We start from the raw sequence: 14,633 nt of genomic DNA on the forward strand, positions 1-14,633 counted from the left end.
ATAGATCTTTCCTTTTTCCAATTTGTAGCAACTATTGCTAAATTTATTCGTCAACTTTAGCATGACGTGTACTTTGTGGTTTGAATGCAAACAAATCGGCACGAACAACAAACTTTTGTTTTGTTTATCATTTCAGTGAGAGAGCTGCTAATGACTAATATAAAAGTTATTAATTATAAGCAATAGGATGAATGCAAATAAAAATCAATCAATTAAATAGGTATACAACTCTGTGTATGTAGAAAGAAATAACTCCAAGCTTGCCTAATCATACAATTGAAAGACAGTGGTATCGAATAGTCGGGAGTCCAGAGTACATTTGCTAAATACCGCTCGATCGCGCAGTGCAGTGCAGGCCAACAACTCAGCCCAAAGATGCCACCCACTTGAATTTGCTCTGCATCTCCGGATGGTAGAAGATGCACTCCAGCTTGTTTACGCAGTTCTTGCCAAAGCGGCAGGGTTTCGGGTGATAAAAGGTGCAGCCCAACTTGGAGCAGTTGGGGTAGTACTTGCACATCGTGGTCGCCGTCGTGGAGGTGACAGGAGCCGATATCGACTTGTAGTTCTGCACCGGGATGACGTGAGAGGCTGTGGGATAAGAACAGAAGAAAGAGTTATTAGAGGATCTTAAAAGGAATACAATAGTAACTCACATAAAGGCGGCGCCGCCAGCTGCACATGACTGAGATCCCTTTGACCCCCATGTGCGTAGTTGCAGTCGATGCTCATGCAGGCCATGTCGAACTTGCACTTGGGATGCGAGTACATGCACTTGTCCGCAAACTTGCAATTGGGGAAGGACTTGCAGGGCGCCGTGGGATGGTAGTACTCGCAAAACTGCTTGGTGCAGTTCGGATGGTACTTGCAGCGCTCTTTGGGTTTGTTCACCTTCAGCACGGTTGAATCCACGCTAACTGCGCTCACTAAAAAGAGTAAAAAGTAGGTAGTCAGTAAGAGAACTGATATAGATAATATAAATAGTAAACTTACATGCCGGCAGGTTGTCGTACTTCCTGTCTTCCGCATTACGTATGGGAACTCTGCGCTTCTCGAGACCCACTGCATCGCGTTCGTGGCTGCCGGAACGCCGCTTCTTTGTCGGACTCGGCTCGTCCTCGTTTTTGAGTGTGAATCTAATGGGCGTGTGCTTGGCTTTGGTAGCTGTAGTGGAGACAACGGCGGCTGTGGCTCCCGCTGGCGCCTCTACTGACTCCGATCTTATGGGTTTCTCCTTGCTGGAAGCTCGCTTCTCCGGCCGCTGCTTTGGTTTGGCCGGCAGCGGCGGAGTAGTCGATCTCTCCTCGATTGGAGGAGCTTTGTCCTTATTGTCCTTGTGGCCATTGGCCGAGGTTGTGGCTCCCTGTTGGCGTTTATTGGGCGAACGCTTCTTTGGCGATCCATGCATTTCATCATCCTCATCCGTGTCGTTCTTGATGATGATCTTTTTAATCTCCTGCGGCTGCCGCAGCACCTCGCTGCGATTGAGGCTGCGTGTCGTCGGCAGGGAGGGCGAACCACTGCTCTGTGTGGGCGAGGGCGAGAAGCTCCTGTCCCGATTCGATCGGCGTCGCTTGTCCGCCGTCGTGGACGTCGGCTCGGCGCTGGAGGAGGACACTTGTGGCGTGGACACGGGCGAGGAGGAGCGCCGGCGTGAGTTGCTCGGCCGCTTGCGATAGGAGGAGCCTCCCTTGCCGTTGCCTCCCTTGTCGCCGTTTAAGGTCACCACAAATTGGGTTTTGAGTGCTCCGGAACTGGGACTCGGCTCATCATGCGAGCTAATGTGCAAATCCAGTTCATCCACATTGGTCAGCAACTGCGGCACATACGTTTCGATCTGCTCAGTCAACAGAGAGGGGGTATATTCCTCCTCCACCACCTTGATCTCGGCGCGACTCTCATTGGAGCGCCGCGTACGCTTGCCATCGCGCTGGGTCACATTTACGACCAACTCACGAGTGGTTCGCCGGAAGAGTTCGTTGCCGGCTGCACTCCGCTTGCCTCGATCCCTCTCGCGTTCGTTCTTATCCATCGATTTGCGCTTGCCCAGCGAGCTGCTGATCTTGCCCACCACCTCCTCGCTCTCCTTTTTCGACGAAGTCTTGGCCAGAATTGTCGAGCGCTGGGCATCTGCGACGGCACGCAGCAGGAGGTTCTTACAGGCCTGCCGTCTGGGAGAAACCTGTGGCCGCGGCTTGATCTTGATGACGGAGTTCACCGGTTTATCCGCCATATCCTCATCGTCCGACGGTTCGGGCGGCTTGTTAACGGCCACAATTACCCGGGAACCAATGCGTTGCTTGGTACTTGGAGCCTCTGGACTGGGCGAACGACGCTGGCGGTGATTGCGGTTGGTGTCCCGGGAGGTATCGCGACTAGAGCGTCGCTCCCGCGAGCGTTCCCGCTGGCCACGCTCCTTGGTGGCCTCGGGCTCACTGCGTCGCCGATGGGCCGGCACATAGAGCTCCTTTTGGTTGCGCTGCGAGCGCTCCGCCGGCTGCTGGGCCTTGGAGCCCAGCCGATCGTGCACGGACTTCCGCTCAGAACGATCTTCCCGGGACTTTTCAGACGTCGGATCCTCCGCCGCTGCAGCTGCCGCTTCCTGGCGGGAATCAATCTCCGGCTCAGCCTCTGCGCGCCTTTCGGGTGTCTTCTCGCGTCGGTTGAAAACAATGGGACTCTTGGCTCTTCGCGGCGGCGCCTCCGTTTGCGGCGGCTCCTCCTCGGGCTCCTGATCCACCGACTCGTCCTGGGCACTCAGATTCAGCAGGTCCTCATCGTCCTCATCGCTCTCGTCCTCGATTTCGCCAATCTGACGTAAATGCTTCTTGGCTGCATGGATTTTCTTCTGGATTTCGGCCAGCTCGGCGAGATCTTTTTCCCGATTGACGCCGCTCGTCGTTGTGGTTGTTGTTGTTGAGCTGATCTCTGTGATCTCGGCCGTTGGCTCCACATCCTCGATGGATTTGCGCTTCTTCTTTTTGTGCAGGATCTCGTCTTTGGCACTGAGATCAAGGTCCATGGTTTTCTTGGCCTTTTCGAGCAGCTCCTCGGCGAAGACATCGGTGATGGAGCTGATGACGGGCATGGCATCCGTGGATCCCGACTGTGGTGGCTCCGACAGCTCATCGCCGGACTTGCGGTGCGTCCTCTTGTCCTTCTTGGAGCCCTTTTTGTCCTTTTCCTTCTCCTTCTCCTTAGTTTTAGCCGCTTCTGCTTGGCCACGAGACTTGCGCTTCTTGCTGGAAGCTAAGAAAAGATAGGATTAGTGGGTTTTCTGGGGAGGAAGTGCTATCATCTTACCAGTGGCTGCAGGGAGAGTCACCTCCTGCAGCTTCTGCAGCACCTCGTGCAGCCAGGTGACAAAGAGATCGGTCTGGTCGCCCAGGAAAAGATTCAGCTCGGCGTTCATCTGCTGTTTGGTGCGCTTGTTGGCCACCATGACCATCACATAGTCCGGCAGTTCGTCGTCTATGAAGCCGGACGATCCGCCGGTTCCCAGTTCCAGCAGTTTCGCCTTCACGGCGCTCTATTTCAGGGATAGCAAAACATTTGTTTTAGGGGTCAATCCTTGTCGAGTTCCATTACGAGTTCATTGATTTTCCGCAGTCACTTACCCGCATCTTCTGGCCAATCTCGCTGCCCAGATTGCACTCCATGTTCGCTTGATTCTCTATCCGTTCGCGTGCTCGGTTTCCGGGGGCATTTATCTACGGGCCTCTAATTGTTGGCTATTTCTATTTTTTATTACATGAGAAAATGGCAAAATCTCCCAAAAAATAATTATCGCAGCTGCTCCGATATCCAAAACTAGTGGTGGGCGGCCCACATAGGGGGTATTCTTATTGGAGTTCATTTACTATTTTAGTAGCCCGATTAGCTAGTTTAAACTATTTAGATTTTAATAGAATTTAGTTAAATTAAAGAGTATACGTTTCATGGTAAATAAACGTCCTCTAATTTTAAAAATAGTCCTTGCCATTCGCCCCGAATGGATGTCTACAGTACTCAAAAACAATCGATATACTTTCGAGGCAAATTTAAAAAAGTTGAAAAAAATTTTAATTTGTAATTATATGTTTCATTTTTGGATTTTTTTCTAGCTGAATAAATTTAAATCATAATCATAAAAACTCTCTACTGAAAAATTGTATGATTGTTTGGAAATTTTGCAGGTAAATGAAATGAAAAATACGAAAACAAAAATATTTTTGTTTGTCTAGAGCCGCATATAAATAATGAATGAAAACCTTGCTAAGCTCCTTTTTTTACTTAAACTAAAGTAAACTGCAACAAAAAAACTCTACTCAGGGATAAGTCGCTTTAAAAATACAATAAAAATCTCAATAGGCTACGAAACATCCATAAGCGCTGCTTATTCTCTTCAAAAATTCAAATCCAAAAGTGGCCCAGGCCAACGACAATCGATAGCTCGTGAGTGGCCCGTCGCCAACTATCGATACGCCTGCGCGAACCGCTCGGGGCGAATGGCAATCGAGTGTCACACGGGAAGAAGAAGCTGCGAAAAGAATTTTAGAAGAAAGCAACTGCAATTTTGTCATAATCGGAGCCTCAATTCGCGATGAATAATGGAAACTAGACAGCCCAGTTCCGGTGATGCGATTAGGCCAGGTGCGTACCGTCCCCGGGCGCCGCTGGTGGCCCAAACGAGCGCCCCTCGTAGCGCAGCCCCCCTGACTTTGTGAAATGTGTGTCTGTGCCTCTCGCCCTTCGAATACGAATGGCTGCGTTTTTTCGCCTGCGTTTGGCCAAGCGAATTGCACGGGCCCCTTTGGCCAGATATTTGTGCCGTTTTGGCGACTCCTGGCGAGTGCGTTTCCAACTACTTGTTGCACTAAAACCCGTGAAATCCCCTTTCTTGCAGAGCTGTACTTCCTCATCTCCAAGTTCCTGGCCGAGGGGCCGCTGGAGGAGACGGCAAAGGTGGGTTGAAAGCAGCGCTCTCGAGATCGCAATGGAATCGGAATCGGAAACCGAAAAAGAGCGCAATTTCGCGACCCGCTTTGTTTACAAACATTTTTACTAATTTTTGCATCCAAATCCCCTGTTATATTTCTCTGTATAGGTCTTGATCCGCGAGCTCGAGGAGAAGAAGGTGAGTTTTGGTTTTTTGGGATATATTTTAGTTGCGTCTCTATAGGCGGGAGGGAGGGGGGTAAAAAAGAAAACCGCGTTTGTTTATACGCTTTGTTTTGGTTGTTTTTGTTGTTTCTGCTGCCGGCAGCGAACGACGACGTCCGCTTGTCTCAGAGTTGGAAATCGGACTGAATTGTGGGCTTGCTGGGGCCACGGGATATAGTCATAGTCCGTCCAAAAAGAGACGAAAAAAAAAACAGAAATCATAGGGATGCCCCCGCGACGTCATCGGCGACGTCACGGAGTGCACAAGTGATAAGAGCCAGTCGCATATATACATACATACATACATATATACCGCAGTCTATATATAACACACCTTTCGATTCCCAGGTTCTGCCGCGTCGCCTCGATTGGCAGGGAAACGAGCATGAACAGACCTTTGAGGAACTGGTGAGTGTTTTCATAATTAATCAATTAGGCGTTTTAAGTTATCGTTTAAATCGCCTTTTGATCGGCGCATAAGTGTTGCGTAAGTGTGTGTGTGTCTGCTTCTCGCATTCTCCCTCCCTCCCTCTCTTTCCTGCATGCGCCTTTGTGACGTCATCGAGGGGATAGAGAAAAATGTTGGCCGTAAAAAATTAGTGTTTTGCTTAAAAAGAAAAAACATTACAACTTAAGACATCAATCATGATGGCTACTAAATTAACAAATAACTTAAGCATTAACTAGGTTAAAGGGTAAAAAAAATGAACATTTTTCAAAAACTCAAAGAACGGGTGCAAAAATTCTAAAACCCCTGGAAAAATTAAAATTTTTGAAAAGCTAGAATTTTTTAAACAAATGCGTTGTAATTTTAGTTATAACAATTAGCTGCAGCCAGCCGACATTTTGCTTTCGCACACATGCACATGCCCATGCGCACACACACGGGCAGGCAACCACCACATTGCGCCAGAGCGAGACAACCATATATGCAAAGCCTATCGACCCGTTTATCGATAGACCGAACGTTAACTTTTGAATTTGAATCCGCAGGAACGAAAGTACAAGCACATTGGCGCCAATCATCTGCTCGAGATATGCGGCCGCCTGGGTCCGCTGGTGGATCGCGATCTGCCGCCCAGTGTGCCGGGCATAAACTCACTCTTGGGCACTGGTCGCCAGAACCTCCTGCGCACCAAGGACACCGTCTACTGCCACCGCTCTCTGAAGGATTACTGCACCCGCCTCCATGGAGTCTCACTGCCGGATTCGCGCCTCACCAAGCCCACACACAACTTGGGTGGGTATTTTGTGGTATTCCAAATCCTTATAGGTTTCTAATGGTATATATTTGCATATCCAGATCGAGTTCTTACTGGCCGCGAACATGGCGGAGATGTGCGTCGCAAGCTGCTGGTGCCCACGGATCTTTACCGCCGGACGAAGCTGCTCCGCCGCACCGTGGGTCATTTGTCCTCGGTCTACTGTGTGCTCTTTGACCGCACCGGGCGCTACATCATCACCGGAGCCGATGATCTGCTTATAAAGATTTGGTCCGCTGCAGATGGCCGTCTGCTGGCCACTCTGCGAGGCGCCTCCTCCGAGATCACCGACATAGCCATCAATCTGGACAACACAATGCTGGCTGCCGGATCATTGGATCACATTTTGAGGGTGTGGGACATGCAGACCACTTCGCCCATTGCCGTTCTGTCCGCCCACACGGGCATGATAACGTCGGTGAACTTTTGCCCGTCGCCGTGCAGCGATCTCAAGTATCTGGTGACCACCAGCACGGACGGATCCATCGCCTTTTGGCAGTACTCAACGCCGCGCGGTCAGAAGATCACCTTTGCCCCGAAGCCAACGCAGTATCACGAGAAGTTGCGACCTGGACAGGCGCAGATGATGTGCACCACCTTCTCGCCGGGCGGCATTTTTCTGGCCGCTGGCTCTGCGGATCATCATGTGCGTGTCTACATGATGGGCGAGGATGGTCCGAAGAGGATCCTCGAGACAGAAGCCTACACAGATGCCGTGGATTCGGTGCAGTGGTCGCATCGCGGGCTGAGATTCATCTCGGGCAGCAAGGATGGCACCGCACACATCTGGACCTTTGAGTCGCAGCAGTGGAAGAGCGCCAAGCTGTGCATGACGGAGCGTCTGGCCAGCTGCCCGGAACCGGAGGAGGGAAAGAGGCTTAAGGTGACCATGGTGGCCTGGGATGCCTCCGATCGTTATGTCATCACAGCCGTCAATGATTTTACTGTAAGTATGCTGCATTCTCCGCCTTAAAACCTTTACTAACAACAAGCACACACTGTAAAAAACTTTCGTTATTAACATGTTAAATGTCAAAGTGTTAAGGTCAAAGAAAATTATTGACTTGTGTGTAAAAAATTGTATCCTACATATGTTAGAAACATAATTAACACACACATGTCATTTGTGTTATTTACACGACGTGTTATTAACATGACGAGTTTTTTACACACCGTGTTTTTAACACTAAAGTGTCAGAATTGTATGTTGAACTAAAAAATTCACGGTTTTCTAGAGTATAAGAATTATTTTATGTTTTGAAATAGTTAAAACTAACATATAAGAGGTCATGGCCCATATTGGTTTTTCATTTGTGAAATTTAATTTTCATTTGTGTAAAAAACACGTCGTGTTAAAAACACAAGTGAGCTGTGTGTGCTAACAATTATTTTTCACATTTTAACACTTGTATTTGCCACACGTGTCAACAATTTTGCTCACACTGTAAAATACAATTTTTCATGTTCTTAACATGTCCGTCAATTTCCGAACCCTGCTAACAACTGGTATTTTCCTTACTCCCTTAAATAGATAAAAATCTGGGACTCGAAGTCAGCCAAGCTGCATCGTGTCTTGCGTGGCCACAAGGATGAGCTGTATGTGCTTGAGTCAAACCCAAGGGATGAGCACGTCCTGCTGTCCGCCGGTCACGATGGCCAGGTGTTTCTATGGGACATCGACCAGGGCGTTTGTGTGGCGACCTTCCTCAACGACATCGATGGCCAGGGACATGGCAGCGTGTTCGATGCCAAGTGGTCGCCGGATGGCACGATGATAGCTGCCACCGACTCGCACGGACACATCCTGATCTTTGGCCTAGGCGTGTGCATTGATAAGTACAAAATGGTAAGTTAAATAATTCTTTTTAAGAGCAATAAGATGATAAATTAATCTATTTTAGCTGCCCACTGAGCTGTTCTTTCACACGGACTTCCGGCCTTTGCTGCGCGATGCCCAGCATCATGTGGTGGACGAGCAGACGCAGATAATGCCGCATCTGATGCCGCCGCCCTTCCTGGTCGACGCCGATGGCAACCCGCATCCGTCGAGGTTTCAACGTTTTGTGCCGGGCCGTGAGAGCTGCAGCTTGGATCAATTGATTCCGAATCTTACGGTGGGCGTGGATGGCGTACAAATCGACGATAGAGCTGGTGATGTTCCTGTGCCCGCCGCTGTAGCACCCGCAGAAGCTCCGGCACCCGCAGTGGCTGCCCCCGCAGCTGCTGTTGCTGGAGGAGCAGCTGGAGGAGCCAACTACTCGCACATCGACCGCATGATTGCAGCTCTGGCCAACCGGCAGTCGGTTAATGCCAATGCTAATGATGGAAATGCGAGCGTAGCGAACCAGTCCTTTGAGCGCCTGACCAATCGTCAACTGCCCGACTCCAATGGCAGGCAATCCTCGCGTGGCAACGTCTTGGGCAGTCGTCTAAGCACTCCTCGCCAGGGATGGGGAGCTGCTCCAGCCGCCGAGGATCAACCGGGACCAGCAGCAGCAGCTCCGGAACAGGCGGGAGAACCCAGCCCGGCACAAGCGCAGCAGGCACTACCCATCAAGTTCATTCGACGCACCTATGTGCGTCCCATGAAGTACCCCCAGTTGCAGAACCTCAAGCAGACCATCTACGCGGCCGGTCAGTTCGAGAAGCAGGAGTACAAACGCGAGATGCGTCGCCGACCGATCATGATAAACACGGCCAGTGCGGCATCCTCGCAGCAGGCGGGCAGTGTGGGAAGGCCAAGGAATACGCGTGCCAATGGCGGCGGCGGCGCACGAACCGGTGGCCGTAGACGTGGCGCCGCCCAGCCAGGAGCAGGACAACCCCAACCCGCCTATCGAACGCGAGCTGTACGAGATCAGGAGCCGGAACGCTTCGATGAGGTGCCACCGCCGCCCGAGGAAGAGGAGGAGGATGTGTCTAGCAACTCTTCCGGCGACACCAGCTACTCGAATGTGGAGGAAAACCTAGAGGACAGCAGCGATGAGTCGGAAACGGATAGCTCTGATTACTCCGATTGGGTGGCGGATACTCCTGGCCCTAATCTCGAGCCACCGAAGCGCTCCAAGCGCAAGCCGCTGTCTCGGCGTCCTCGCAGCAGCGATGACAGCAGCGATGATGAGCGGGCGGGCAGAGCCAGAGGCAGCGGTGGTCAGGTGAGAGCCCGCAAAGTGGGACGCAAGACAGTGTTGTTCCCGCCCACAGATGCCAATGGTGAGATACCGGAGCTCTATCGTCCCGCCGAGTGGCTGTCGGAGGTGATTCCACGCAAGGCGCCTTACTACCCACAAATGGGTGATGAGGTGGTCTATTTTCGGCAAGGACACGCCAAGTACTTGGATGCCGTGCGCCTGAAGAAGGTCTATAAACTGACGCATAGCTCAGAGCCGTGGAACTTTCACACGCTGCGTGATCATGAGTTGGTTCGAGTGATTGGCATCAAGTACGAGATACGACCACCGAGACTGTGCTGCCTGAAGCTGGCCATCATCGATGAGGAGGGCAACATGACGGGGACGACGTTCAAGATCAAGTATCACGACATGCCCGACGTTTTGGACTTTCTGGTGCTGCGCCAGACCTTCGATTTGGCAGTGCAACGCAACTGGAGCATTGGCGATCGGTTCCGCTGCATGATTGTCGACGGCTGGTGGATGGGCCAGATTGAATCGCGTCACGCCCTCTCCGCCGACTTTCCCGACTCCTCCTTTATGTGTTTCCGCGTGCGTTGGGATAATGGCGAGTACGAGTTTATGAGTCCCTGGGACATGGAGCCCATAGACCAGGCCAGGGTGCCCGTAGAAGTGGGTGGTGCAGTGGAGGTTCTCCCAGAGGAGATACGCGCCACCCTGTATCAGCCCAAGTCGGAGGAATGGCATCGCGGGGATCGCGACGGCACCTGCAGGCGTATAATCAATGGATTGGAACAGGTGAGGATTAAGTTTACCTACACCCAAAAAAAAATCGATATGAAACGTAGATCGATTTTACATTATTTAAGATAAATTTTATTTTTGAAATAGTCGAACCGTAAAAACGATATTTCAATTTTTCATAGTATAGTCGCATCTCACATACAGTTGCAAGTGCTTTTCTCTCTTTATTCGAAGTTAGAGAATCTCCGAGAGAGAGAATTCGGGAAAATGATATTATTTAAAATCAATTTTATGAATATTTCAGGTAAAAACGATATGAGTATGAAAAACCTGACATTTACAGGGACATATCAATTTTACGGCGACGTGTTTTTTTTGTGTGTACTCTAAATGTTCGTTTTATTTATTTACCATTGATTTTCCCTACAGGTAATGCGTCTCTCCATAGCAGAACACTTCCTGGCCCCCGTCGACCTGAACATTTATCCGGACTACGCCTATTTGATCGAGTATCCCATCGATCTGACCACGGTAAAGTCTCGCTTTGAGAACCACTTCTACCGCCGCATCACCTCGGCCCAGTTCGATGTGCGCTACCTGGCCACCAATGCGGAGCAGTACAACCGTCGGCACGCGATTATCGTCAAGCACTCACGGATTGTCACAGATCTTTGTCTGAGGATCATAAGGTGGGTAAAAAGTACCTATTCTAGGAAAGCCCTTTTAAATAAATGCAATATCTTTTAGGGAAGCGGATGAGATAGATGTGGCTGCTGTTTATCATCAGCTGGCCGATGTGTACCACTCTTCCGAGTCGGAGAACGAGGCGGATTCGGATCCGGTGCCTTCGACCAGCACGGGACCAACAACTTCGGCAGCTGCAGCAGCAGCCAGACAACGAGTATCCTCCGCTCGACGGTAAAAATAATATTCTCCGTGTTTATAGCATACAATTACTAATTTATCAATGAATTTACCAGCTCCACGCGAATTCACTCGGAAGGCGATTGGCGCGCCGACTGCCGACAACTGCTCGATATGATGTGGGCACGTACCGATTCAGAGCCGTTCCGTGAGCCTGTGGATACCATAGATTTCCCGGACTATCTGGAGATCATTGCGACGCCCATGGATCTGCGCACGGTGAAGGAGGATCTACTGGGCGGCAACTACGACGATCCATTGGACTTTGCCAAGGATGTGCGATTGATCATACAGAATTCGAAGAACTACAATACCAACAAACGCTCGCGGGTGAGTGGAGTGCAGATTGGCAGATCGGTTGCAGATCAGATCGTCATTTATTGCTTTTCAAGACTGAGATATCCCTCCTCCTTCTCAGCTGTTGTTGCCTTTTCGTTTAAGTTGTTTAAATGACCCCCATCCCGAAACACACTCACTCACGTAGACACATATGCAAGCTCATCCATCTATTCTTTACGTTTCTTTTGCCTTCCGTGAACATGCCTTCAAACTTGATCTTCAAATTAACCACCCCATCAAAAAAAACATAAATCAATCTTATGAAAAATAACCCATCAAAACATTTTGAAATAATGTCTAACCAAATGAATGACGATCTCCGTGACTATCATCTAATGTAGGATAATCTAGCGGTAAGGTTTCTCATCTCACAGCCTGGTGTACTAACATATTTCACCAAGAAACGTGTAATTTTTCAACCAATAATTAATCAATTTACCCATTTATGATTTCAGATCTATGCCATGACCCTGCGACTCAGTGCGCTCTTTGAGTCGCATATTAAGACGGTGGTCACCAGCTGGAAGGCGGCCTGCAGGCGTGCCAATAAAAACAAATCGGGCAGCAGTGGCGGCGGAGGACGCGGTGGTTCCAGCAGCAGTCCAAACAAGCGGTCCAACAAGGAGCGCTCAACGCGTCGCAATCAAAAGCCGACGGCGGCGGCTCGTAGATTACCACTGGCCTCCAGTGAAGAGGAGGAGGAGGAGGAGGAGGATGATGACGACGACGATGATGACGACGAGGAGGCGGCCGCCACCAGAGGTGGTCGCTCTCGGCGACGAAACGGCGTGGCCGTAAGTGCCAGTTCGTCTGGCTCCAACCGCGTTACCTCCTCCTCGGCCGCCCAGCAGCGGCGAATCAAGGACAGCAGCAGCGAGGAGGAGGAGGAGGAGGAGACCAGTGCGCAGGCCACTTCGGATGCCAGCAGCGATGAGGAGGAGGAGCGAGCCCAGTCCAATGATAGTTCGCCCCAGCAGACACGCACGCGCAGAGCGAGGCAGCGGCAACGCCTGAGCGATGACTCCAATGTGAACGACTCGGAGGATAGCTACAATCCCAACGAGGGACGCAGCAGTCGCCGGAGATCGGGGGCCAAGCGACCGTCTAGTAACCGGCAGAAAAATGGCCACTCCAGCAAGCGGCGGCGGATGAACAAGAGTCCAGCCACAACAGCTGCAGCTGCCGCCACTGGTTCACCGCGGCGCACTCGTCGCATGGTGGGCAGTTCCGCCGAGGAGGCGGCCTCCCACTCGCAGCACGACGAGAGCACCCAGGACAGCACCCAGGTGGGCGGTGGTCGTCGAAAGGGCCGCTCGGCGAGCAGCAGATCGCAGCCCATTGGCAATGGACCGAGTACCAGTGCCGCAGCAGCCGGCAACTCCAGTTTGGAGAGTCCTTCGCGAAACACCCGGGCCAACGGGAGCAGAACCTCATCACATCTTGCCGCCGAAAATGATCACAGCTACCACCTGCCAGTGCGCAACGGACGCATCATTGAATCGGATACGGACTCGCCGGTCATGAGGCCCACGCGCCAGAGCGCCAAGCGGGCACTCACGGAATGGGGACGCGGCAGCGACATCGAAGAGGAGGAGGAGGAGAGCGAAGAAGCCGAGGAGGTTAGTCACTTAGATAGATTACAATCCTTATAGCACTTTTGTAACCTCTTTTTAATCTTATAGATCCTGCCAACGCCCACAAAGGACGACGTGCCCTCTACTAGTCGAGCCGCTTTGGCACAGGCCGCCGCCGGTCCTGTCCGTCAGTTGCGCACGAATCGCAACACCGTCGTGCGTCCTGCCCAGAGTGACGACGATGACGACGACAGTGACAACGAGCCGCTGGCCAACAATCAGCAAAGTAGGTTTTAATTATTTTTTGTAAAAAAAAGGGATATTAACTATTTTTTCCGTGCAGAAAACTACCAATCACCTGCAAAAGCAAGCTCAACAGCAACAGCAGCTGCACCTCATCCGCTCAGCCTGCGACGTCGTTTGGCCTCGCCGCCGGAACGAAACACTCATATGACCCGTTCGCACGCCACCTCCACGACGTCCTCGGCCGCAGGCTCTCGGGCAGAACAGCAGCCGGCGGTGTCCACCCATGACCATAACTACCTGGGCAATGTCAACTCATCGAGGGCTCCGCGACGCATTCTGTCGCGTCATCAACGCAACGCCGATGAGTTGGACACAAGTTTGGATGTCCTGGAGAACTCACGTCTGCTCTCAGCCATAGCCAATCACCGGCGACCCACCTCCACCACGAATAGCACTAGCAACAGTACGAGCAACGTGGTAACAAGACGTCTGCGTGGACGCGCCAGTCAGGCAAACTCCCATGATGAGGATCACGAGGAAGAGGAGGAGGCTGCGGCGTCCGACGAGGGCACCGATGGTGGCTCCAGCTCGCAGAGTTCCGCCGATGATGATGAAGAGGATTCCGATTCGGAGGACAATCAGCCACTGACCAGCTACGTTTCGCCCAGCAATGGACGCACGAGGCGCAAGGCGAAAACCTCCTCCTCCTCGGCGGCCACGCAGGAGCGACCGTTGCGGCGCACCCGTCGCCCGCCATCGAATAACTCGTTCGAAAACGACAACGACGATGATGATGATGACTATGTGGGTCCGCGCAGTCGTCGTACCAATCGGAGTGGAAACCAGCGCGCCGGTCGGAATCAAAAGAGGCCGCGCTACAATGAGCAGTCCGAGGAGGAAGAGGCGGCAGCGGGCTTTTCGCACCGGAGTAAACGAATTCGCAACGGTCATGCCAGCTCACAGGACCGATCGCAGGCCTCCACCGAGCGGGATCAAGACGACGAGGATGAGGAGGAGGAGGAGGGCAGCTCGGTGGACTCGGATGACCAGCTGGTGAACGTGAGCAGCCGGGGCAGGGTGCGCAAACCTTCTGCCAAGGCGCGCGGCATCTTGAAGGAGTGACCGCAGACGCAGACTGTTTTATGTATAAATTAAATCTAATTGCTAAATCGAGAAACCATTGTAACATTTTCTAGCGTCTTATTTCTTATTATTGATTAATATGTAAGAGTAAATCCCGTCACTTGTCATTGTAACTGTCAGTCTTAAAA

General features: G+C 51.5%; 2 protein-coding genes across 2 annotated transcripts; one reads left to right on the forward strand and one right to left on the reverse strand.

Annotated features, from left to right (window-relative positions):
- Window positions 1-7: 7 nt before the first annotated feature.
- On the reverse strand, window positions 8-3,830 carry Nab2 (Nuclear polyadenosine RNA-binding 2). The gene is made up of 5 exons (XM_070217551.1): window positions 3,618-3,830; window positions 3,304-3,529; window positions 994-3,249; window positions 657-926; window positions 8-591 (listed from the first exon to the last, which is right to left on the reverse strand). The coding sequence occupies exons 1-5, from the start codon at window positions 3,657-3,659 to the stop codon at window positions 365-367; spliced, it is 3,021 nt and encodes a 1,006-aa protein (XP_070073652.1). The 5' UTR covers window positions 3,660-3,830; the 3' UTR covers window positions 8-364.
- Window positions 3,831-4,380: 550 nt separating this feature from the next.
- Window positions 4,381-14,561, forward strand: BRWD3 (bromodomain and WD repeat-containing protein). Its single transcript, XM_017153632.3, has 14 exons — window positions 4,381-4,632; window positions 4,886-4,944; window positions 5,087-5,116; window positions 5,491-5,550; window positions 6,136-6,382; window positions 6,446-7,350; window positions 7,936-8,250; window positions 8,306-10,333; window positions 10,709-10,968; window positions 11,027-11,197; window positions 11,260-11,533; window positions 11,998-13,161; window positions 13,225-13,402; window positions 13,460-14,561. Exons 1-14 carry the CDS (start codon window positions 4,590-4,592, stop codon window positions 14,482-14,484), a joined length of 6,759 nt encoding a protein of 2,252 aa, XP_017009121.2. The 5' UTR covers window positions 4,381-4,589; the 3' UTR covers window positions 14,485-14,561.
- Window positions 14,562-14,633: the final 72 nt, after the last annotated feature.

The sequence above is a fragment of the Drosophila takahashii genome, chromosome 3R (assembly GCF_030179915.1).
Source record: "Drosophila takahashii strain IR98-3 E-12201 chromosome 3R, DtakHiC1v2, whole genome shotgun sequence".
NCBI lineage: Eukaryota > Metazoa > Arthropoda > Insecta > Diptera > Drosophilidae > Drosophila > Drosophila takahashii.